General features: G+C 44.9%; 1 protein-coding gene across 1 annotated transcript; it reads right to left on the reverse strand.

The window, feature by feature from the left end:
• Window positions 1-14,980: 14,980 nt before the first annotated feature.
• On the reverse strand, window positions 14,981-22,277 carry NPM2 (nucleophosmin/nucleoplasmin 2). Its single transcript, XM_066590048.1, has 8 exons — window positions 22,220-22,277; window positions 19,121-19,206; window positions 18,825-18,947; window positions 18,665-18,758; window positions 17,161-17,297; window positions 16,657-16,691; window positions 15,266-15,293; window positions 14,981-15,022 (listed from the first exon to the last, which is right to left on the reverse strand). The coding sequence occupies exons 1-8, from the start codon at window positions 22,275-22,277 to the stop codon at window positions 14,981-14,983; spliced, it is 603 nt and encodes a 200-aa protein (XP_066446145.1).
• Window positions 22,278-24,995: the final 2,718 nt, after the last annotated feature.

The raw sequence follows: 24,995 nt of genomic DNA on the forward strand, positions 1-24,995 counted from the left end.
CTAGAGCCTCCATGTCTGCCTGTATCACATCTTGTATCCAAGCTAGAGGTTCTACAACAGGGTACTAGAGCCTCCATGTCTGCCTGTATCACATCTTGTATCCAAGCTAGAGGTTCTACAACAGGGTACTAGAGCCTCCATGCCCACCTGTATCACATCTTGTATGCATACTAGAGGCGGTACAACAGGGTACTAGAGCCTCCATGCCTGCCTGTATCACATCTTGCATACAAGCTAGAGGTGGTACAACTGGGTACTAGAGCCTCCATGCCCACCCGTATTACATCTTGTATATAAGCTAGAGGCGGTACAACAGGATACTAGAGCCTCCATGCCCCTTGTATCACATCTTGTATCCAAGCTAGAGGCGGTACAACAGGATACTAGAGCCTCCATGCCTGCCTGTATCACATCTTGTATCCAAGCTAGAGGCGGTACAACAGGGTACTAGAGTCTCCATGCTTGCCTGTATCACATCTTGTATCCAAGCTTGCGGCGGTACAACAGGATACTAGAGCCTCCATGCCAGCCTGTATCACATCTTACATCTAAGCTAGAGGCGGTACAACAGGATACTAGAGCCTCCCTACAAGGGATCGGTTCTCCACAATAAATCCTCCTTTTGCTCTGATATTGTAATCACTTACTCATACCAACATTACAATCACACAGAGAGAGTTTCATTGCATTCCGACAACTTCTAGGGGAGGGATTGTTTTGTGACAATGAATAGATAGATAAATTAAAAAAATAAATATATATATACACACACACCGGAGACTACGTCCTATACACTGATATACAGTACAGAGCGGAGAACGGTGCTATATGGTGCTTTATGTAGTTTCATTTATGGAATTACCTGCTCAGGGTATAATCTTCTTCTGGTGGTTCAGATTCCGATGTGAGCACCTTGGTAGTGAGAAGTGACTGCCAGCAAGGAGACTTAAACATTAACTGGAAAATAGAATGATTGAAGTAAAACCTTGTTATATATGTAGGTGTCTCTGTTGTGACGGTATACGGCCTCTGTCACACTGGCTACAAAATCATCGCTACAAAATGCATCTATGTGAAGCTAATGGTTTCCAATGGGTTCTTTCACATGAGATATTTTGTAGCCTGAAAGAACCCATTGGATACCATGGGCTTCACATACATGTGTTTTGTAGCCCATGTGAAAGAGGCCTAAAGAACATATACACAGTTATGGGTTTGTTTCCTCCGGTGTCTACTATTTATACTATTCAGACTTTTATAGTTAAACCTTTATCATGCAGAACAGTTTATTCTCTCTTTTAGGCTGGGGCCACACGGGATGTAATCCTGGCAGAAATCTCGCGGATTGCCAGCAGCTAAAAACGGCAAGATTTCCGCCAGGAAAGTGCTGCTTGAAAACCCGCAGCACTTAGCCGTGAGTTGTGAAGCTGCTTGGTTGCACATTTTTCCATTGCGGCTGCGCTCCCATAGAGGAGAGTGCGGCCGCAACGGAAAAAAAAAATTAATATTCTGCCGGCTTTGCCGCCGCGGATTGGCCGTCCCGTGTGGGCGAGATTTTTCACACATCTTGTCCACATGGCTGGCTAATCCCGGGATTAGCGGCTGCAGGCGCAGCAAAATTCCTGGACAGAGAAAGAGGAGAGGTATCCTGATGTCCCTATCCCAGGAACTTTTATTTGAGAGTGAGAGCTGAGTGGATAGAGAGAAGCCCACCGTGCAGTGATCCAAGTTGAATCAAGTGAGTGTCTGTGGAGTGTTCCTACCCCGCTTCCTCCTCTGGATTGCTCCCCTTTCAGTAGCGGCACCTTACAGATAACGTGGACTGTAGGACTGGTGTCTCCTCCCTGACCTCACAGTCTACTGTCCTACCTGGACTGGTGTGTATTAAGCTGTACGCTGTCAAGTTACAAGTAAAACTTTTCCACCCCCTGTCTGTTCCCAGGGACTCAGATGCTAAAGTTAATTGTGTGTGTGGACTTCCTTCATTTCTCCACCGAGGATCATACTGGTGTGCAAGGAACGATGGCGTCACGCGTGACAAGTTTACAGTCCACCACATGTATACAGGTAATAGGAAGAAGCCTAGTAGTACTCGGGCCAAGATGGCATGCGTCCCTCCAGGGAGGAGCCTGTTAACAGCCACCTTGACAAGTGCCAACTCTACCCTCCCAGCTCCTCAGCGTGGGCCTCGTGTTTAGGTGGCCGCTGAGACGCTGTATATGCTAAAAAATATATACAAAAATAAGTTAAAAAATAGAATAAACAAGGTACATGAACTTGGTAATATCCAGCGTTGTCATTGAAGTGAGTGGAGCAGCAGCGCACCGGCGTAACCACCACTCCATTGACTCAAGGACCAGCTGAAGTCCCATTCTCAGGATTGGTGGGGTCTCAGCAGTCAGACCTTCATTGATCATAAGTTATCCACTAGCCTGCGGGTTGGGAAAACATTATAACTTTACACAACCCCTTTATGACTCGTTTTTTGTTAACATTGTCAGTTATTTCAGTTATTTTCCATGTTAGCATCTGACTACAGCAACACAGACCTCTAGTGGCAGTGCTGGAAAAAACAGCTGCAGTTGTGCTGCACTATATGCTTCCAGTGCCATATCTGTGTTTTTTTTGTGATTGTGCGTGTATATATGTATGTAACCGAAACATTTGTATTTATATATGCGAGCTCAAACTCTAAGGATCATCTCAGATAGAAGTCCATTCACTTATTGAATGACTTCACCCCACCAGGCCTGGAGTGACTCAAGAAAGTGAACCAGGTCCCACCCCAGCCACAGCTAACTCCACCTTCACCTGCAGGTTGAAATGAAAAATATCTAACTCCGTGTTAGATAAATGGACCCCATTATCAAGATCTATATGCTTAAACAGAAAACCCCAAATGTAAACTAACTTGTTCATCAATCTGCTCACCTTCTTCCTAATCCTGTCAATTTTGATTTGCAAGACGTAACCTACACGCACCATGATACTATTTTTGAAAATACCAGACGTGTAACAAATAACAGTTGGCACAAATAAAGGGGTTGTCCCGCGCCGAAACGGGTTTTTATTTTTTTCAATAGCCCCCCGTTTGGCGCGAGACAAACCCGATGCAGGCATAAGAAAAACAAACCGTCCAGTACTTACCCGAATCCCCGCGCTCCGGCGACTTCTGACTTACCTTGTGAAAATGGCTGCCGGGATCTTCACCCTCGGTGGACCGCAGGTCTTCTGTGCAGTCCATTGCCGATTCCAGCCTCCTGATTGGCTGGAATCGGCACACGTGACGGGGCGGAGCTACGAGGAGCCGCTCTCCGGCACGAGCGGCCCCATTCAGAAGGGAGAAGACCGGACTGCGCAAGCGCGTCTAATCGGGCGATTAGACGCTGAAGATTAGACGGCACCATGGAAACGGGGACGCTAGCAACGGAACAGGTAAGTGAATAACTTCTGATAACTTCTGTATGGCTCATAATTAATGCACGATGTACATTACAAAGTGCATTAATATGGCCATACAGAAGTGTATACCCCCACTTTGTTTCGCGGGACAACCCCTTTAACTAAATCTGTTCCTTTGTACCAAATTTACCAATATCATTGCCACCAAGATGGTAACAATGATATCAGGTTCGGGGCAGGTGACAATATTTGAGAACTGAGCTTCAGCAAACCTGCCCACTGTAGACCACTTCCAGCAGCCCAAAGAGTGAATGAAGGACCGATGTCCACACAGTAGTTGTGTACCTGTGAAAATTGAGAAAACAAGAATTAATCAACAAGCAAATGAGGACGCACCTAAGTTTTTATAGCGTGATGACAAACATCTTCCCAATCGTTTAATGACCAATTCACTCAAACTAGCTCTGACTGCAGCGGTATCCAACACAATTCTGAAGGGTGACCTAAAAAAGAATGACTGACTATGCCCAAACACACCCGAAATTTAGGCAACACTGCTCGAAATTAAACAACACGTGAATTATCTTCATCTACATCTACAAGGAAAACCCTATTATCGCTGTCCAGCCAAATAGCGCAATATTTTACTCAAACTAGCCCTGGCAGCGGCGGTATCTGACACAGTTCTGAAGGGTGACCTCAAAAAGAATGACTGACTGCGCCCAAATACCCCCGATATTTAGGCAACACTGCTTGAAATTGAAACTGAATAACAGGCGAATGATCTTCATGTACAAGGAAGAGTCTACTACCACTGCCTGGCCAATTAGCGCTATATATTATACTCAAACTAGCTCTGGCAGCAGCGGCATCCGACACAATGAAGGATGACCAGAAAAAAAAATGACTAACTAAACCCAAATACCCCCATAATTTAGGCAACACTGCTTGAAATTGAAATCTTCATGTACGAGGATATGCCTACTACCACTGTCAGGCCAAATCGCACAATATTTCCACACAGCCTGGACAGGCCAGATACATATCAGGAACAGCACCAATATGAACCCGGTATTCCTTACCTGAAGGGTCAGTTTCTGAGATCTAACAATAAAAATTGACAAATGCTTATTACTAACAGAAATGTGATAAACCAATAATGCAGAAATTCCTGATCAAGATAACACCTCCCCAATGCGAAAAATACAGACGATCGTCAAACTAAAACAGTAGAGAGAAGCTGCACTTCAAAACCTGAAGTTTACACAACTCTGGACACCAGGCATAACCTAAAGGGTTTTATGATTAACACAAAACCTCATACCACAGCTCCACACTGCCTAAAATAAGAAAAGAGGGTATACTCACCTTTGCTGGGGGCCCGTAATACAGATGACAGCCGGCACGGTGCAGAAGCATGTGACTGCTGCAGCCAATCAGAGGCCACAGTGTCACCATCGCCACTCCTGGCATCAGCACTCATATCCTGGCCTCAATGATGCCAGGAGTTTGGGGACATAACGTCACAGGCTTCCGCCCAGCTCGTCTGTCCGAAAGTCACCGCCAATGCTAGCATCAGGGGTCTTCCACTTTTTCTTTTGTCTGCCAGGGACAGGTCTTGTGATATAAGAGGCTCTTCGTATGCTTCCTGTGCACCTTTTTGATCAACACGAAAATCTCCACTTTCTGCAATGACATAAGTGGTCAATATCACCTACAATGTAGTTTCGTCTCTTCTCACCTGTGTCTCGGCAGATGATGCCGTCTTTCCATCTCTTCAGACCAACTGACCTGAAGAAGCTCCTGGCCTATGTCCTAATGGTGTTGGTGATGTCAGAGCTGGCTCCCTGACCCTGGAAGTGAGACTGATGTTTCCCAGGAGGATGGGATGGCCAAGCTGATTCTTTGTCCTTGGTGATGAAAAGCCTAGCTACACCTCTGCATGTTGCTAACACCAACCCTTACACTTGTGAGGCAGAAGACAATTGCCATGAACGCATGACTTCTTATTTGTAATGAAAACAAAGGTTTGGTCCGGTGTTAGACAGTAGAGCAAAATGTGATTGTTCCCAGCAAGAGAAACCAAGTAATCTTGTAGATATGATAGCTTTTAATGGCTAACAAAAATACATGATGTAATAGTGAGCTTCCGAACGAACGCAGGGCTCTTCTTCAGGCTTAAATGAAATAGATCCGAAGAAACATGCATATTTATACACACTAATGACACACATACTTTGTTAGCCATTAAAAAAGATCATATCTACTAGATTACATGGTTTCTCTTCGTGGGAACAATCACATTTTGTTCTTATTTGAACACACGACTGTATCCAAAATAAGCAGAAAACACCATAAATATCAAGAAACAGAAAGATGACAAATGATCAACATATCAATGAAAGTACAACATGTTCTCATAGATTCGGTCCTTATGTGCTGATAGCCTGACACGTGTTCCTGGCACACAACCACCTGCTTATTAGGAATTTGGGATGGAGTTCAGATTAAGAATTAAAAAAATCTTCTCTCATTATAGATGGAACTACGGAAACAGTAAAGCTCCAGGGCCCGCAGGCTGAGGGGCCACTTTTGGTTGTTGCTATGACTATTATACAGACATATACAGTATTATCACATGAGAAGATGCTATACTAATTTTGTAAGGAGGATCTTACCTTTATGGTTTTGTGATGGCATCCAATGTCTGGATCTCTGGGTCTGTGTTTGATGGTAAAGAAGTACTTGCTCCCGCTCCTTCTAGAACAAAAAGTGAAAACAATGAAGGTCGCACGCCTCCTTATGATAGCAGTACCCTCTTTCTTCATTTTTGTTTTACTATCAGTATAGCAACATGATAAAGGAAAATCAAGGGGAAAGTCAGTGGTCACTTACTGGTGCCAACAGGTCTATGGGTTCTGAACCTGTACCAGGAATCAGTGGAGGTGATCTGGGAATCTGGGGTTGGGTAGAGATGGCAGACACAGAGGATCCTGGTCTGTCTCGGTGGTTGAAGGTCTTGGCCCATCCTAGACTTTATATGTCTTCCTTATAAGACGTGAGTAATTGACCTTTTTGGGAAATGCAGGATGCTGCAATTATGCAGGCAGGATATTAGATGATCTCTTATCATCTCATGATGGTACCTCGCTGTTGGATCACCAGTGGCCAGAAACCCAAAGGCAAAAGCTATAGCAAATACCCCACAGTCATAGCTGTTTCTCTGCTGATCCACTTGGACACATTTCAAGTGATTGAGGGGCTCATGGACCTCTTCACTGTAGATGTTCTTAATTTGCTCACGGATGGATAAAGACAGATTGTAGATGCTGATGCTGTCTGCCATGAGGACCTTGCCATCTTTGAAGCAGGTTGTCAAGTCAGCGCTCCCTTTCCTCATCCCATTGGATTTGCACAGCCTCCTTTAGTACGCTGCACCCTGGAACAAGAAGGGTCTGGAGACAATTCCCTCTCTAATTTGTTGTTTTGCTGGTGTTCTTGTCACTACAGTAAAAAAAAAAAAGTATACACATTTGGTATCGTAGTAATCGTACCAACCCATAAAATAAAGTTGTCATTTTTGTTGCAGTTTGTCTGCTCTAGAAACAAAACGCACTGAAGGATAGTGGAATGTCATTTTTCTTTTATTTTAATCCACTTAGAATTTTGTAAAAGTTTTTCAGTACGTTATATGGTACTTTAAATGGCACCACTGAAAAATACAACTCGTCCCGCAAAAAACAAGCCCTCATACAGCGACGGCGATGGACAAATAAAGGAGCTACGATTTTTTTTTAAACCAAGGGGGGGGGGGGGGGGGGGGAAGAAAAAAAAATGTGGAAAGAAAAAGGGACCGTGTCATTAAGGGGTTAAATAATGTACTAACTTCCTTCTCTGGGTCATTACGATGCACGGATACCACGTGTAATTTTATTAATTTTTCACAAAGTAAAGGGCGACAAGTGTTTTTATTTATTTTATGTTTTTATTTATTTTATTTTTTTAAATAATTCCTTTTTTTTATTTTTGTCCCTTTAGGGGACTTCCAGAGAGACCCATCAGGACCCCCTGATCACATTCTGACAGCCAAGCACCAGCTCTCCCTGCAACAGGGACCATCGGCTTGCTTCTGACAAGCCGGTGGTCTCTATGGCAACCTGTAAACCAAGCAGGGCATTAGAAGCAGGAGATTGACGGCATATTGGCAATATCTTCCGGCTTCTCAATGTCCTGTGGGTCTGTGCAGGGAGAGCACACTGTCACAGCTTGTGGCATTGTGCTCTGCAGCTCCCATAGTGATGATAAAGCCCAGAAATCTTCCAGGCTGTATCACTATGAGCAGTGAAGCTCGTTCCGGAAAATTTCCGGGCGTGCCACTCAAGGGGTTAATGCATAGTGAAGGGGAAAAAAAACCCAAAACAGAAATCCCTAAATAAGGTGAAATGGAAAAACAATTGTAGCATTTGGCAAGTAGTTTTTACAGCCTATGGGTTTATATTGGCCGGGTTTTCATGCCATTAGTTTACAATGCAATCAGTGCACAGGGGCGTATCTCCGCAGCATAAAAGCAGCTGGTTGGACACTTGTCGGCGGAAGCTGCATTGACTCCTATGGGGGCCAATGACAGCTGTAGGAGAAGGGAGGTAGTTTAACAGCGTGGCTGCTAAACGCTGTCCCCCTTCTCTTCTCCTTGCAATGGGAAGGGTGGCAAACAGCAGCAAGTGGTGGGAGCTCAGCACTAGCTCCCGCCCTGTCCCACCTCCTCCCCTTGCAGAGAGCCGGCGAGGGGGAGGGAAGGGAAAGACAGCCCAACGGCATACACGCTGCCTCGCTTGGCTGAAATACACTTGTGTGAATAAGCCCTACAGGTGTGGAGCCAGCGCCAAAAACACCCAAACAAAAAATGGTAGCTTTATTCTGTGGGTTCTCTTCAGTTAGGCCACTTTCACACGGCCTGAGAAAAAAACAAAAAAAAACAAAACAGGATTTGTACTTTGAGATGCACAAATATGAACCCACTCTTTTGAATAGGAATAGGCTTCAGTCTTCACATGTAAGTGACATCTGTCTGCAGCCAAGACTACAAAAAGGTAGGTACCCCCAAGTCAGTCTATACCAGTCCTGTCACTACAGTAGCTCAGACTTTAACTTTCCCATCTTCAAGGGCAGTTTTCATGAGATCAGAGAAGGCACCGAAGTGCTGAGTAGCTATTTCCAGTTGAGCTGAATTCCCACATGACAGATCCTATGACAATGGATTGTAAAGCGGATAGCCACAGGCAAAACCACTGCAAGTGTATCTGGAGCTATTCAGAGGACCCAATAGTGGCCTCAAAGGTAAAGAAACAGCACCTTGAGGGAGGAGTGTTCTCTCCTCTACAGAGATTTATTCCTATTTACACTGACAGATGGAATGCTGTCACCAGATAAGTGACAATGGCAACTATGGTGGACACACACTTCTTGAAATGGATGTCAGTTTTTGCCTGCTTCCAGTACAAGTGTCAGGGAATGTACACATTGCAGAAGAGCATTAGGCCTCATATCCATGGATGATTGGACCCTGCAGTGGAATCAGACCCTGTGGTTCTTCAGTGGAAGCAGTCTGTGCAGGATCCACACTGAAATGGAGTAGGCTGTGATTTTTTTCTTCCCCGAACCATCCACAAATCAAAGCCGCATGCTTTATTTTATTTGCAGCTGCCCATGTATCCCTATGGGTGGCTTGATTTGCCGATCTTACACATGGGTGACCTGTGCAGATTCTGCAAATCAGACCTGCCTGTGGATGTTGGGCCCGAAATGCATGGGTAAAATCTGTAGCAGACACCCGACACGTATGGGGCAGGCAGAAGCAGACGCAACAGTTTTTGAATTGACCAGTTGCAGACTCCTAGACAACATGTGTATGGGATTTACTGAGCGCTCTTCCACATTGGTTCTGGTTTTCCACGCCTTCTGCAGATGTACTGTCACAGTAGGTTACCATTTGTTTTGGTTCTACTTTCACTTTTTTCTCCCCCTGCAAATGCCAGATAACCACTTGTATTTTCAATGTGCATGAAATGTTTCAACTCTACCACCATGTGGTCATTATTGGTAGTGCACATATAGCAATTCCTAGGTGAGGAAAAAATAAATAAAACCCATAAAAGGCCACATTTCTTCTTACTTCCCATAGAAAAGGGACTTTATTTTACAGGTTATAGGACAGGAACACCAATGAGCATATATATTATATAGACAATATCCATTCTGCCATAGGCACAGGTGTATGAGAGAGATGGTATTCTGTAGTACACAAAACGATGGTCACACAGGGTGGCAGTCTGGATTGTTATAATATACAGCCAAATGCATAAGACGGGACAAAGAGGCACCTGCAAAAGACAAGGTGATTGTTAGCCTCTAGCACCGTGATTGGTAGATTGAGAATAGTGACAATTACGATGAAGATTACCCAACAGCTCATTTCTTAGCTGGCTTCCTGCCTCGTCCTGCTCCTTTGCCCTGAAAAGATAGTTGTAATCACTCAAGAGGAATACTAGCCTTCTTCCATGTACAACAGGGTCAACTTCAGGGGATTTTTTGGGGGGGTGGGGGGCTGGTTTCTCCACTCTGCTTGACAATCAGATCACGTTTAGCCAGATCTCCATGACCCCCTCACCCAAACTTGGTAGGTCCTGGCATCTGCTCAGGTTTGTTACAGATGCCAACATGGGACTGGAAGACCTACCTTTTTTGCTTGACTGTCCTCATCAGAGCTCCTATAAGCAAAAAAATTAAACACATTAGTAGTGTAAACAGTGAGTGTTGAATTGGACGGGCTATACTACTAAGCATACATCATGTATACCAGTCTTGTAGACCATATACAAGCCCATCAGATACAATAGTCACTGTTCACACTACAACAGCCTTGTCAGATGTCATCTTGTATCTTACTGTATAGGCATAGATAAGGATTACAAGTTAAGAGACAACAACATACTAGTTTGTGTGATGCCTCTAAAAATCTAAAGATTAAGGGAGCACTTAAGTGGTCTTCCATGCAAGATACTATTGATGTCCCATCAGCATAGGTCATCAATACTTGACTGGCTAGGATCTGCTTCTCGGCATCCTGGCCACAAACTGTCAGTGCCTCTACATACAGCGGGATAAGGTGGAAAGAAAGCTGTTACTGACCTCTACAGTGGTGGGCACAGCCATCGATGAACTCTGTGTGAGCTGTGCCTAGTGTTACAAGTTGGCCACCATACGGGCATCAGAGCAGCCATGTGTATCACTGCACTGAAAGTAGGCGCCTAGTCAGCTGAGGATGTCGATAGTATTATGTGGAAAACCTTTTAAGGCTCCCAGTATGCCCCTAGTCACTTACACTTTAGGGATGTTCATCTGCCTAGTTAGGAAGCAGAAGTGATTGTGAATCTATTTCCCCTGCTTTGATGCAAATAAGAGGGATAACAGAAGCACCGGAGAGGAAACAGCAAGATGCCCCCTTAAGGGTCTGGAGACAATTCCCTCTCCAATTTGGTGTTCTTGTCACTACTGGTACATGAGGCACAACACTCAGGGTGTACAGGTAGTCCTGCTCCTCCAGGATGGCACATCTGTATGTGCCATCACAAATAGGTTTGCTGCGTCTCCCAGCAGAGTCAAGAACAGATACCAGAATATGGGCCATTACACAAGGAGAGCTGAGTGGTCTGTAGAAGAGCATCAATACCGCATCAGGACTGGAGGAGCATTGTCAGAACAAAGTGACCTCCAGCAGCTACCAGTCTGCATGTTACTGGCCAACCTGTCAGATTTCATGGGGTGGCATGGGCTCACAGCCACACTCAATTGGCATTCAGAGCACCAAAATTGAGTTGGCAGATCAGCCATTGGTGCTGCATTCTCTTTATAGTTGGGGAAAAAAAAGTTGCAGTCACATACTAATTGGAGTGATACCAGCAGTCGTTGGGTTAGTGGGGCACCATGAATACATCATGAGCTTTCCTCACATATGCACACAATAGGGCAAACACGTTATGTGAAGATAACCTTAACTGGTACTAATGTACACGTCAGGCCATCTAAGCTGTAGCACCACAGTACTATACTCACTCTTCCTCCGGCTCATCTTTATCCAGCTTCTTCTTCTGGGGCAAAAACAATGAGGTTAACAGAAGGGTACAAGAACCACAACAGCAAGTAAAATAATCTTCTTAAACTTTGTACAGTTTCTTGAGCAGCACGGCAGACTGAAGCTCAATGTCCGTATTAAAGTGCCAGGTAGTCGCTCACAGTTTACATTGAGTCTCCTGGGAGTTACCACTCCAAGCTAGGCTACCTTCACATTGTTGCATGACTCCCAGCACCAGCTGTGCCTCAGGTCTCCATCTATGCAGAAGACCCATAGTGTTTAATGTGCAACACAGACATCTGATTGTTTCATGTTGGTGTCTGTCAGCCTCTCTTAACTGGATAGAAAAGCAGAGGCCAGAAACAATATGAAATAGAAACCAGAGAGGTCCCCATCCAGTTTTATGCATAGGAGACAGAAACCAATGATGAAACCGTGAAAGAAAGATCAGTGTGAAAGCCTAAATACCAAGACTGCTGGCCATAGTGACAGCCCTTTACATGCAGCATGTAAAGGGTTAACACAGCAGAGTTTTTCTCTGATCTCTGCCGTAAGAGCTGGTGCCTGGCTGTCCTAACAGCTAACCACCAGCTCTCCCTGTCAGAGACCATCGGCTTGCTTCTGACAAGCCGGTGGTCTCTATGGCAACCTGTAAACAAAGCAGGACATTAGAAGCAGGAGATTGCCGGCATATCGGCAATATCTTCCGGCTTCTCAATGTCCTGCTTTGTTCTCTGTGGGTCTGTGCAGGGAGAGCACACTGTCACAGTTTGTGGCACTGTGCTCTGCAGCTCCCATAGTGATGATAAAGCCCAGAAATCTTCCAGGCTATGAGCAGTGAAGCTCGTCCTGGAAAATTTCTGGGCGTGCCACTCAAGGGGTTAATGCATAGTGAAGGGAAAAAAAACAAACAGAAATCCCTAAATAAGGTGAAATGGAAAAACAATTTAGCAAGTAGTTTTTACAGCCTATGGGTTTATATTGGCCGGGTTTTCATGCCATTAGTTTACAATGCAATCAGTGCACAGGGGCGTATCTCCGCAGCATAAAAGCAGCTGGTTGGACACTTGGCGGCGGCAGCTGCATTGACTCCTATGGGGGCCAATGACAGCTGTAGTAGAAGGGAGGTAGTTTAACAGCGTGGCTGCTAAACGCTGTCCCCCTTCTCTTCTCCTTGCAATGGGAAGGGTGGCAAACAGCAGCAAGTGGTGGGAGCTCCGCACTCTAGCTCCCGCCCTGTCCCACCTCCTCCCCTTGCAGAGAGCCAGCGAGGGAACGGAAAGACAGCCCAACGGCATACACGCTGCCTAGCTTGGCTGAAATACACTCGTGTGAATAAGCCCTACAGGTGTGGAGCCAGCACCAAAAAACACCCAAACAAAAATGGTAGCTTTATTCTGTGGGTTCTCTTCAGTTAGGCCACTTTCACACGGCCTGAGGAAAACAAAAAAAACAAACAAAGAGGATTTGTACTTTGAGATGCACAAATATGAACCCACTCTTTTGAATAGGATCAAAAACAAGGTTTTTTTTTTGTTTTTTTTTTTTAAACACACACACACACACACACACAAAAAAAAGTTGCATGTCCAATATTTGGGTGTTCCTGCCCGGCCTACGATACAAGAGTGTTGAGGTTTTTAATTTAAGACAATTGTGAACCCACCACGTCCCTGAAGAGACACAAGGCATTTGAGACGAAACCACCTTGTATTACGCCCATGCTCAATATCAGTCAGGGTTTCATGACCCCATATTGCATGCTCCTGTGTGACATTAGCCTTACAGAGATGGCCAATGTATATAGTCAAAGTACAAAACTATCTGTAGAACTATTGGTATTTTAGGATGCATATGACTTGCTTCATTTTTTTTTTTTTTTTTTGAGACTGGGTGACAAAAAAAAAAAAAAAAAAAAAAATAGATCCTAGGATGGCCTTTGAGTCCATGTACAATATAATAACTTTGCAGAAGCTTGGTGTGGAGCAATCTTTAAGGCCAGGCTTACATTCTTCAACAGCACTTCCAGACTTCAGTCTTCACATGTAAATGACATCTGTCTGCAGCCAAGACTACGAAAAAAGGTAGGTACACCCAAGTAAGTCTATACCAGTCCTGTCACTACAGTAGCTCAGACTTTAACTTTCCCATCTTCAAGGGCAGTTTTCATGAGATCAGAGAAGGCACCGAAGTGCTGGAGTAGCTATTTCCAGTTGAGCCGAATTCCCACATGACAGATCCTATGACAATGGATTGTAAAGCGGATAGCCACAGGCAAAACCACTGCAAGTGTATCTGGAGCTATTCAGAGGACCCAAAAGTGGCCTCAAAAGGTAAAGAAACAGCACCTTGAGGGAGGAGTGTTCTCTCCTCTACAGAGATTTATTCCTATTTACACTGACAGATGGAATGCTGTCACCAGATAAGTGACAATGGCAACTATGGTGGCCACCCACTTCTTGAAATGGATGTCAGTTTTTGTCAGGGAATGTACACATTGCAGAAGAGCATTAGGCCTCATATCCATGGATGATTGGGACCCTGCAGTGGAATCAGACCCTGTGGTTCTTCAATGGAAGCAGTCTGTGCAGGATCCGCACTGAAATGGAGTAGGCTGTGATTTTTTTCTTCCCCGAACCATCCACAAAATCAAAGCCGCATGCTTTATTTTATTTGCAGCGGCCCATGTATCCCTATGGGTGGCTTGATTTGCTGATCTTACACATGGGTGACCTGTGCAGATTCTGCAAATCAGACCTGCCTGTGGATGTTGGGCCCGAAATGCATGGGTAAAATCTGTAGCAGACACCCGACACGTATGGGGCAGGCAGAAGCAGACGCAACAGTTTTTGAATTGACCAGTTGCAGACTCCTAGACAACATGTGTATGGGATTTACCGAGCGCTCTTCCACATTGGTTCTGGTTTCCCACGCCTTCTGCAGATGTACTGTCACAGTAGGTTACCATTTGTTTTGGTTCTACTTTCACTTTTTTCTCCCCCTGCAAATGCCAGATAACCACTTGTATTTTCAATGTGCATGAAATGTTTCAACTCTACCACCATGTGGTCATTATTGGTAGTGCACATATAGCAATTCCTAGGTGAGGAAAAAATAAATAAAACCCATAAAAAGCCACATTTCTTCTTACTTCCCATAGAAAAGGGACTTTATTTTACAGGTTATAGGACAGGAACACCAATGAGCATATATATTATATAGACAATATCCATTCTGCCATAGGCACAGGTATATGAGAGAGATGGTATTCTGTAGTACACAAAACGATGGTCACACAGGGTGGCAGTCTGGATTGTTATAATATACAGCCAAATGAATAAGACGGGACAAAGAGGCACCTGCAAAAGACAAGGTGATTGTTAGCTTCTAGCACCGTGATTGGTAGATTGAGAATAGTGACAATTACAATAAAGATTACCCAACAGCTCATTTCTTAGCTGGCTTCCTGCCTCGTCCTGCTCCTTTGCCCTGAAAAGATACAGTTGTAATCACTCAAGAGGAATACTAGCATTCTTCCATGTACAACAGGGTCAACTTCAGGGGGATTTTTTTTTGGGGGGGGGGGGGGGGGGGGCGGCGCTGGTTTCTCCACTCTGCTTGACAATCAGATCACGTTTATCCAGATCTCCATGACCCCCTCACCCAAACTTGGTAGGTCCTGGCATCTGCTCAGGTTTGTTACAGATGCCAACATGGGACTGGAAGACCTACCTTTTTTGCTTGACTGTCCTCATCAGAGCTCCTATAAGCAAAAAAAATTAAACACATTAGTAGTGTAAACAGTGAGTGTTGAATTGGACGGGCTATACTACTAAGCATACATCATATATACCAGTCTTGTAGACCATATACAAGCCCATCAGATACAATAGTCACTGTTCACACAACTGAGCCTTGTCAGATGTCATCTTGTATCTTACTGTATAGGCATAGATAACAAGGATTACAAGTTAAGAGACACCATGCTAGTTTGTGTGATGCCTCTATAAAAATATAAAGATTTTAAGGGAGCACTTAAGTGGTCTTCCATGCAAGATACTATTGATGTCCCATCAGCATAGGTCATCATACTTGACTGGCTAGGATCTGCTTCTCGGCATCCTGGCCACATACTGTCAGTGCCTCTACATACAGCGGGAGAAGGCGGAAAGAAAGCTGTTACTGACCTCTACAGTGGTGGGCACAGCCATCGATGAACTCTGTGAGCTGTGCCTAGTGTTACAAGTTGGCCACCATACAGGCATCAGAGCAGCCATGTGTATCACAGCACTGACAGTAGGCACCTAGTCAGCTGAGGATGTCGATAGTATTATGTGGAAAACCTTTTAAGGCTCCCAGTATACCCCTAGTCATTTACACTTTAGGGATGTTCATCTGCCTAGTTAGGAAGCAGAAGTGATTGTGAATCTATTTCCCCTGCTTTGATGCAAATAAGAGGGATAACAGAAGCACGGGGGAGGAAACAGCAAGATGCCCCCTTAAGGGTCTGGAGACAATTCCCTCTCTAATTTGGTGTTTTGCTGGTGTTCTTGTCACTACTGGTACATGAGGCACAACACTCAGGGTGTACAGGTAGTCCTGCCCCTCCAGGATGGCACATCTGTATGTGCCATCACAAATAGGTTTGCTGCGTCTCCCAGCAGAGTCAAGAACAGATACCAGAATATGGGCCATTACACAAGGAGAGCCGAGTGGTCTGTAGAAGAGCATCAATACCTCATCAGGACTGGAGGAGCATTGTCAGAACAAAGTGACCTCCAGCAGCTACCAGTCTGCATGTTACTGGCCAACCTGTCAGATTTCATGGGGTGGCATGGGCTCACAGCCACACTCAATTGGCATTCAGAGCACCAAAATTGAGTTGGCAGATCAGCCATTGGTGCTGCATTCTCTTTATAGTTGGGGGAAAAAAAAAAGTTGCAGTCACATACTAATTGGAGTGATACCAGCAGTCGTTGGGTTAGTGGGGCACCATGGATACATCATGAGCTTTCCTCACATATGCACACAATAGGGCAAACACGTTATGTGAAGATAACCTTAACTGGTACAAGTGTACACGTCAGGCCATCTAAGCTGTAGCACCACAGTACTATACTCACTCTTCCTCCGGCTCATCTTTATCCAGCTTCTTCTTCTGGGGCAAAAACAATGAGGTTAACAGAAGGGTACAAGAACCACAACAGCAAGTAAAATGATCTTAAACTTTGTACAGTTTCTTGAGCCTGGAGCAGCACAGCGGACTGAAGCTCAATGTCCGTATTAAAGTGCCAGGTAGTCGCTCACAGTTTACATTGTCTCCTGGGAGTTACTGCTCCAAGCTAGGCTACCTTCACATTGTTGCATGACTCCCAGCACCAGCTGTGCCTCAGGTCTCCATCTATGCAGAAGACCCATAGTGTTTAATGTGCAACACAGACATCTGATTGTTTCATGTTGTGTCTGTCAGCCTCTTAGCTGGCTAGAAAAGCAGAGGCCAGAAACAATATGAAATAGAAACCAGAGAGGTCCCTATCCAGTTTTATGCATAGAAGACAGAAACCAATGATGAAACCATGAAAGCAAGATCAGTGTGAAAGCCTAAATGCCAAGACTGCACCAAGTACCTTAGCCTGGCCTGCCTTCTTGGAGGCCGCTGGCCTTTTTACTGCTTTTGGGGGAGATTCTGGATCTTCATCCTCCTCTTCTTCTTGCTCCTCCTCTTCCTCTCCTTCCTCCTCCACCCATGAGTAATCTTCTTCCACTAGGAACACATTTCAGCATTATATATTATACCGGCAGTATAAGTGACCTGTGTTTTACAGGTCTAGTAACAGTTCACTTTACGGCAAGGTGTCCACCATCTCTGCTGGGGCTTCAGTGTGATGGTGGCTACCTCAACTATGCAGGTATAGATAACACTAGGTGGTTTTCACATGGAGCAGAATTGCCACCGAGTGTAAATACAGCTATATTAATCAGCTAGACCCCCACCAGGCCTCTACATTCAAGAGTTTAGAGAGCACTGTTACATTTGAGCAGTTTGAAGTGGGGTTGGGAATGCTGAATTTCTAGCAGAAGGGAGCAACATGGGAGGAACAGGCAGTAGAGAACAATCTGATTCTCTTTTCTGCTAGTCTTCCTGTCCAAGGGGAGGATTGACTGACTTTTTCCTTCATGTTTTCACCCCCTTGGTCTTTTCTTCTCAGAGAAGGAGTATAAAGATACTCATCTTGTCACTCCTGACATTTATCCTAAAGATGTTAGGTCATTGCTGACCACAGCATCTAAGTGGTCTTACAGATTAACTATAACTTGCTTCCTTATCTAGTGCTGCCCCCCCCCCCCCCCCCTCTGGGAAACAAAGTTAGCCAATGCATCATGATGTGCCTAAAGTTGGTTCCTATAAAAAAAAAACAGAACTCATCCTGAAAAATACAAGATCTCATACTGCTAGAGCAGTGTTCCGCAACTCCAGTCCTCAGGGACCGCCAACAGGTCATGTTTTCAGGATTTCCTCAGTATTGCACAGGTGATGTCATTATTGTCAGTGCCTCAGACATTGCCACAGGTGTTCTAACTATAGGATATCCTGAAAACATGACCTGTTGGTCCCTGAGGACTGGAGTTGGGGACCCCTGTGCTAGAGCACAAAGGTGAGATGATTTACAGGTTCTTAAGACTAAAGTTTGCTATATGACCAAGGGCTTAAGAGCGGATTTAAGCTGACCGAACTCAGTGCTAAGCATTTACATGAAACAAACTACAATAGCGAGTCACTTTCTAGGAGGATTTTCCCAGTTTTAAAGTTTGATTACTAGGGGTTAACCAATTTGGTTTCAGTGCTGTGATGTCCTAGACTCCTTCAGGTAGATCTCTGAGCCACCCACCATGACCATCAGCAGAGTCTAGTCTACCCACTTGATACCTTGGATAACGTCTTTAAGGCACCACCACAATTATATGAGTTGGTCAGCTAAGGAATCATTCCCCTAACCGACAAGGCTGCACCATGAGATGAACATGTGCCCCTACAAGCCGAGATCATATTAACAGTATACCCATAGGGAACAAGTTTACTTCAATATATTGGCAACAGTTAAAGCTAGAGTACATCAGTGACACACTTACATGCAATATGTTGGCCACTAATAAATACTGGTCCAGAGCCAGCCTTCAGCCGGAAGGTTATTGGAGGAGTTAATTCAATGCCCACCATTGTAGCCTATGACAGAGAAGTCAGTGTAAGCAACATTCAGAGATATTTCCCTGCAAAAGTTCTGTGACTTACCATAGGCAGAATAGATGGCTTTAGAGTGGCTATGGGAACGGGTTGTGCGTCGCTCCCTTCTACCTCTTGAGGGACTATTTCTACTATATGAAACTCATCTTTGGCTTTGTCCCCCAGACACACCTTAAAGAAAGTTTCATCTTTAAGTCAGTACAACTTAATGAACACTCAGCAGTTCAAGAAAGATATAACCAAAGCTTGGAGTAGTCAAGCAACACAATTGTGACCCCCACCATTCTTCTCATGGCACATCCACATGATGGTGCAGGTTACCAGCCCACCACCGCTGTACTCACAGTTCTCAGGGCCAGCTGGTGCTCGCTCTTGTCTTCATCTGATACTTTAAACACAAAGGTCTTGTTCTGTTCATTCAGCTCACACCCTGTGGAGGTAAGCAGAAGACCCACTCTAGTCCATTAATACATGCCAAACCTTACAATCCAGCTGTGACCGCCATATTATGTGCCTAGAGAATATAAGAGCTCACTTGTATAGGATCAGGGAGATGGAACCCCTGCTGCAAATATGAGAGCAGCCATACTATACGACCAAGTTCAGTTCTTTTTAAAGGGGGTGTCTACTTCTGATATTAAGCTGGTCCCCTTAAGATGATAATAGTCACACTGCTGGATGGCCAGTGATCATTCTGCGTGGTGGGAACCCTGTAGCAACAGATAAACCCTTTGGAGGCAGCACCGCCACAGATGTGACACATTACACAGTGCTTACCGAAAGACATCTTTTGTGTTCTTTCTGCACTTTGGGCAATGGATGGAGTTTATAAAATGAGGGACTGCCTTCTTGATCTCAAAAAGCCCCCCCTGTAAGAGGTGTGTGTCAGGCTATCGGAACACTCTGTATACACCTACAGGTAGTAATTTTCAGTTATCACATGTTTGAGCACTATATGAAAGTGTAGCTTGTTTGAAGGTCCCCTTGCCATTTTAAACATCATTTGACATCAATGAATGGAAGTTCTACCATTCAGGAGGTAGAGAACACGTCCTAATCATGGACATTAGCTGTATAACAAGCCCTGGTGCAATGTCTGGCTAGGTTTACATCAAGATAGCAGCCTCAGATTAATGTATACACTGGGAGAAGCCCTCAACATAGGTTTAATAGAGGTCATTACAGACAACATACATTGATAAGTCATCCTTAGGGTCCCATTAAGAAAAGTTTACTTAGCTTACTGGATGTATAAGATAGGACTGCGCCACAAGGTTTCAAACCACTCCACTTCACTGGGGATCCAAAAGTACCCAATCCACGTATTAGTTGGAGAGCTGCAGGACATTAATAAGGGTTCCCTGGTATAGGGTACCCTCATATAGAAATATATAATAAATAGTATTAGAAAAAATATGTCACCGCGCTGCAAGGTACTTAGTATTATACAAAGAACACTTTTCCTTTAGTATTGCACATAAAGGCTAGTGATAGTATAAGAAAGACACTTACTGGGGAGGAGGGGGGTGTGTATGGACACAGAAGCCCCCTCCTTGAAGTGTAGACTGCAATCACAGATGATGGTACACACCGGTGTACTGGATAAATCCAAAGTTTTTATGAATAGTTAATCCACCGATTGTGGATAACGTATTATACAGGTACCTGTATAATACGTTATCCACAATCGGTGGATTAACTATTCATAAAAACTTTGGATTTATCCAGTACACCGGTGTGTACCATCATCTGTGATTGCAGTCTACACTTCAAGGAGGGGGCTTCTGTGTCCATACACACCCCCCTCCTCCCCAGTAAGTGTCTTTCTTATACCATCACTAGCCTTTATGTGCAATACTAAAGGAAGAGTGTTCTTTGTATAATACTAAGTACCTTGCAGCGCGGTGACATACATTTTTTCTAATACTATTTATTACTTAGCTTACTACATTCCATCTACACCTGACCAAAGACAGAAGGGAAATAAGAACCCTGGCCTTCATTAGAAAATTGAGCCCTATGATGTGCCCCAGTGAATATACCAAGCCTATTAAAACTGTTACATTAGAGCCCTATTTACAGGGGACAAACAATGCCCAACACTCGTCCCTGTGTACTCACTCCCCTGCAGTTACACAGGAGCAAGTATCACTGGCTCTGACAGAGCCCCCAGCAGGGAGCGGGGCGGCTGCAGGAGATTTCCCTCTTCGTACTCCCTGCCCCTCTCCATTCACTTACACAGCGGCCATTCAGTATTGAACGATCATCGCTGAGGATTTTATGCAGCCTAAATGATGAAAGATTAGCTGAATGGTGATCGTTCAGTGTAGACAGCAGCCGTTCAGTGGTGAACAGTGGCTGTGTCAAGTGAATGAAGAGGGGTGGGGGAGCTTGAGGAGTGAAATCTCCAACCACCCCGCTGCAAGCTAGCGATACTTGCTCCTGTGCAACAGCATGGGAGAGTGTCCATGTGGGGACGCAAGTCAGGCATAGTTTGTCCAGCATTAGTCCCGTGTAAATTGGGCTTAAGACTACTTGTTACCCCCATCCGCAGCAATCAAACCTGCTTTTATTTTTCAAGACCACCATGAGGAATAAAGTCTGCACTACGATTGGTTATGATGAGCAGCTAAGACTTCTTTTTAGACAGTTTCATAAATCACCCCCATGTGCTTTCTGGTAGACATAAGATGGGAGGTCTCAGTTGGACTGTCATCAGGAAGTGTTTTCAGCCACTGAATACAGATTCCATTCTCCAGCAGCAAGCAGATATTTTGAAGTAGCAAGAGATAGAACCAAAAATAAAATTAGGCTGAAAGATATATAAAAACCACCAGTCAGTAGACCAAGATTTAGTTTGACACTTTAAAATTTACTTAACTCACCATGAGAAGAGTCAAGAAAAGGGACATGGGCATGTCAAAGCATTAAAATACAGGGATAGGCACCATTTTTGAGTGCAGAAGTGCTCTCTGCCATGGTTATATAAGGAGGTATTCAGACTGTGCGGTTGAGATGCAATTAAAACTCCAAAAAAAAAAAAAAAAAAAAGTTTAATTTTTTTACTGTGCCAAAAAGCAAGTTTTTCGCTACAGTTTTGATCGCAGCTCAACTGTACCCCTAGGGACCTTTTATTAGCCTGTAGGATGCATTGCAAGCCAAGGTACATTCTGCACAAACATTTCCAGGCTACCGGCAGATTTTGACATGGAATTAAAAATTGCTAAAGTCTGCAGATTTTGGTGCGTAATTCTGGCTGTGCATCACCAATATAGGAGACACTACAGTCTTACAGTTAGTCAGCCCCTCAAAGGAAACAATAAGGCTGGTGTGGCCCTTGGTGAGGGAGTAACACTGCCGCCTTAAATTACTCTAGAATTGTTTTTTTTGCGGGACAAGCCCTCGTATAGCTACATGGACATACATACCATCCTTCCACTTACCCCATATAAGAGACACTGGTTTCTCCAGCTTGCTGGTGTTACTGATTGTAGAGGCCATAGTTACAGCACACTCTATAGAAGACACATACATCAGATGGATTATGTGTTTAACCTACCCAGCTTCCCTTACCCCCCGAGCCCCATACAGACCTTGAGATCTATAGCAGTGAGAGGAGAGAGAGTCTCAGCTAGCACCTGCAGGTTTATATGGCTGATGGCAGCCACCTGACACTGATCAGACATTATTGCATTAACTCTTTAGGGCTCACTCACACAAGCATATTTGCCCTATGTATTACGTGTGTATCAATGCGACCGAACGACAGTATGCATTTTCACTCTCTTGTGTTTTTTTGGTGTGTGTCAATGTGTAGTAATCACTGCGTATTTACATACACCAAAAACCGCAAGAAGGCCCCAATAAGGTGATTTAATGGCTAAATATGCAGGGAATACGCATATATCATGGGTATTCACTGCAAATATGTGGAATCCCATTGATTTCAATAAGTTATTTTGGCCTGTAATACAGAACAAAACAGGACATACTGTAGATGAAAAATGAATGCGGTCAATGGGGTTTCAGCCCTGCACATTAGGGCTCGAACCCACTTGCGATATGTTTACAAGCGATGCGAGACTAAGGCCTCATGTGTACTGGGAAATTCGGGCCCGCACGGATTCTCCATGCAGAATCCCGCAGCAGGTCCCTCCTTTCCCGCAGACATGAGGCCTGAAAATAGATTTTACTCATCTGTCCGGACGCTGCAGGTTCCCGTCCGTCGCGGACGGATCTTCTTTTTTGCTGCCCAGTGGATGTGCTCATGTGTGGCGCACATGCGCCGTGCACCTTTTTTTAAACTCCTGCTCTCCCACGCTCCCGCGGCAGAGCAGAACGTCAGCTGCTCGTGTGCCGTGGATCCGGATGGCTTCCATAGGCTTCAGTGGAAGCCTGTGGGAGCCGTCCGTGCGGGAAACTAGCAGAAAATGGAGCATGCTGCGGGTGATTTTCTGCACATGCGATCCTCGCGGCAGGAAAAAATGACATCCGCAGGTATTTACTGACCTGCGGGTGTCCAATGCATCCCTATGAGCGCGGATCACGCGTGCGGGACACCCGCGCGGATGTTGTAAATAGAATTATCCAGTGGGCATGAGGCCTTTGTGAAACCGCCTGATTATGAAACCAATGATTTTCAATGGTTTCATACTCGTTTGCGATGTGTTCACTCAAAGCTCGCAGCGCTAAGAAAGTCTGCGCTATCACCCGTTGTTTGCAATGGGGCCGGCGGCAGCAGCGCCAGCCCCATTGAAAACATAGGGAGTACATCACGTTCCTCTGACACAGCTGTGCCAGCTATGGCAGGGGATTCCTTCATGCTGTGAGGAATTGACCGACTGTAAACAATGAGGTCTATTTTAGTGCAAGTTTTGTGCAACCTCAAAACAATTGGTGGTGTAAATATGGCATCATGTGCGTAAGAAACACACACATAATACGCAAGGCAAATACACTTGTGTGAGTGAGCCCCACGGCTGGGCTACATGGAAACAAGTTGCACAACCCAAAACATTTGCGTGACTTGGGGCTCACTCACGCGTATTACGTAGTATGTGCATGTGAAAAACACAGGTCTGAATGGCCCTATGTAAATCAATGGCGTTATATATGCATACAAATCTGTGCATAAGGGCGGCTACACATGGGCATGCAACATATCTGCGCTGTGAGAGTTGTATTTTTGCGCACTTTTAATATGTTATGTAGCCTAATTAGCTCAAGATGTGTTATTTTTCCTGCCGGAATTGCACAATTATGCGGGTTATGAGTGGGCACACCGCATAGACCTCTACGGGGCCTTTGGTACACAAATACACACGTGGGCTGCATTCCCACCAACGTATATCGGCTCGGTTTTCACGCCGAGCAGATATACGTCGTCCTCGTGTGCAGGGGGGGAGGATGGAAGAGCCAGGAGCAGGAACTGAGTTCAGGCCCCCTCTCTGCCTCTAAGGGAGGTAGAATTAGCCCTGCCCCCGTTCCGCCTCTCCCCATTGCAAATAGTGCAGAGGGGCGGAGAGGAGGCAGAGAGGGGGCGGGAGCTCAGTTCCTGCTCCTGGCTCTTCCATCCTCCCCCCCTCCCTGCAGATGAGGACGATGTATATCGGCTCGGCGTGAAAACCGAGCCGATATACGTTCATGGGAATGCAGCCTAAAATAGAGCATGCTGCGTTTTTTTTCCTGTGCGCAGAATGGTGCATATAAACAAAAAATGAGAATGAACCCATTGAAATCATTGGGTTCTTCTGCCTGCGTATTACACACACAAATCTTGACCGTACAAATGTGAAGCCGCCATAATACGCTTGTGTGAGTAAGCCCTTGCTGTTGCACGACTGTTTCAGAGCTGAAATTTGTCTGTTAGGCTAGGGCTATACGGTAAGATCTGTTGCAGAAAAGTCATGTGACAAACAGTTTCGCGACTGTTTCAGAACCACAATTTGGCTGATAAAAACCCCAGTCAAGTCTCAGGTGCCAGTGACTTCCACTAAAGCCGATGGTAAGAAAGTTGTGTGCAACCTGCAACCAATATACAACCAAGTTGGATTTTTTGCAGCTGTGATGACGCAGTTTGCAGATTGCAATACAACACCATTGACAACCCCTGCATGCGACCTCACAGTGCAACACGTGTCGCCATGTAGCCCTAGCGTTACACAATAGCCAATAGTTTTTTTATGCGGAATATACATTTCTTTGACCAAAATTCACATG

Source organism: Eleutherodactylus coqui, chromosome 2 (genome assembly GCF_035609145.1).
Source record: "Eleutherodactylus coqui strain aEleCoq1 chromosome 2, aEleCoq1.hap1, whole genome shotgun sequence".
NCBI lineage: Eukaryota > Metazoa > Chordata > Amphibia > Anura > Eleutherodactylidae > Eleutherodactylus > Eleutherodactylus coqui.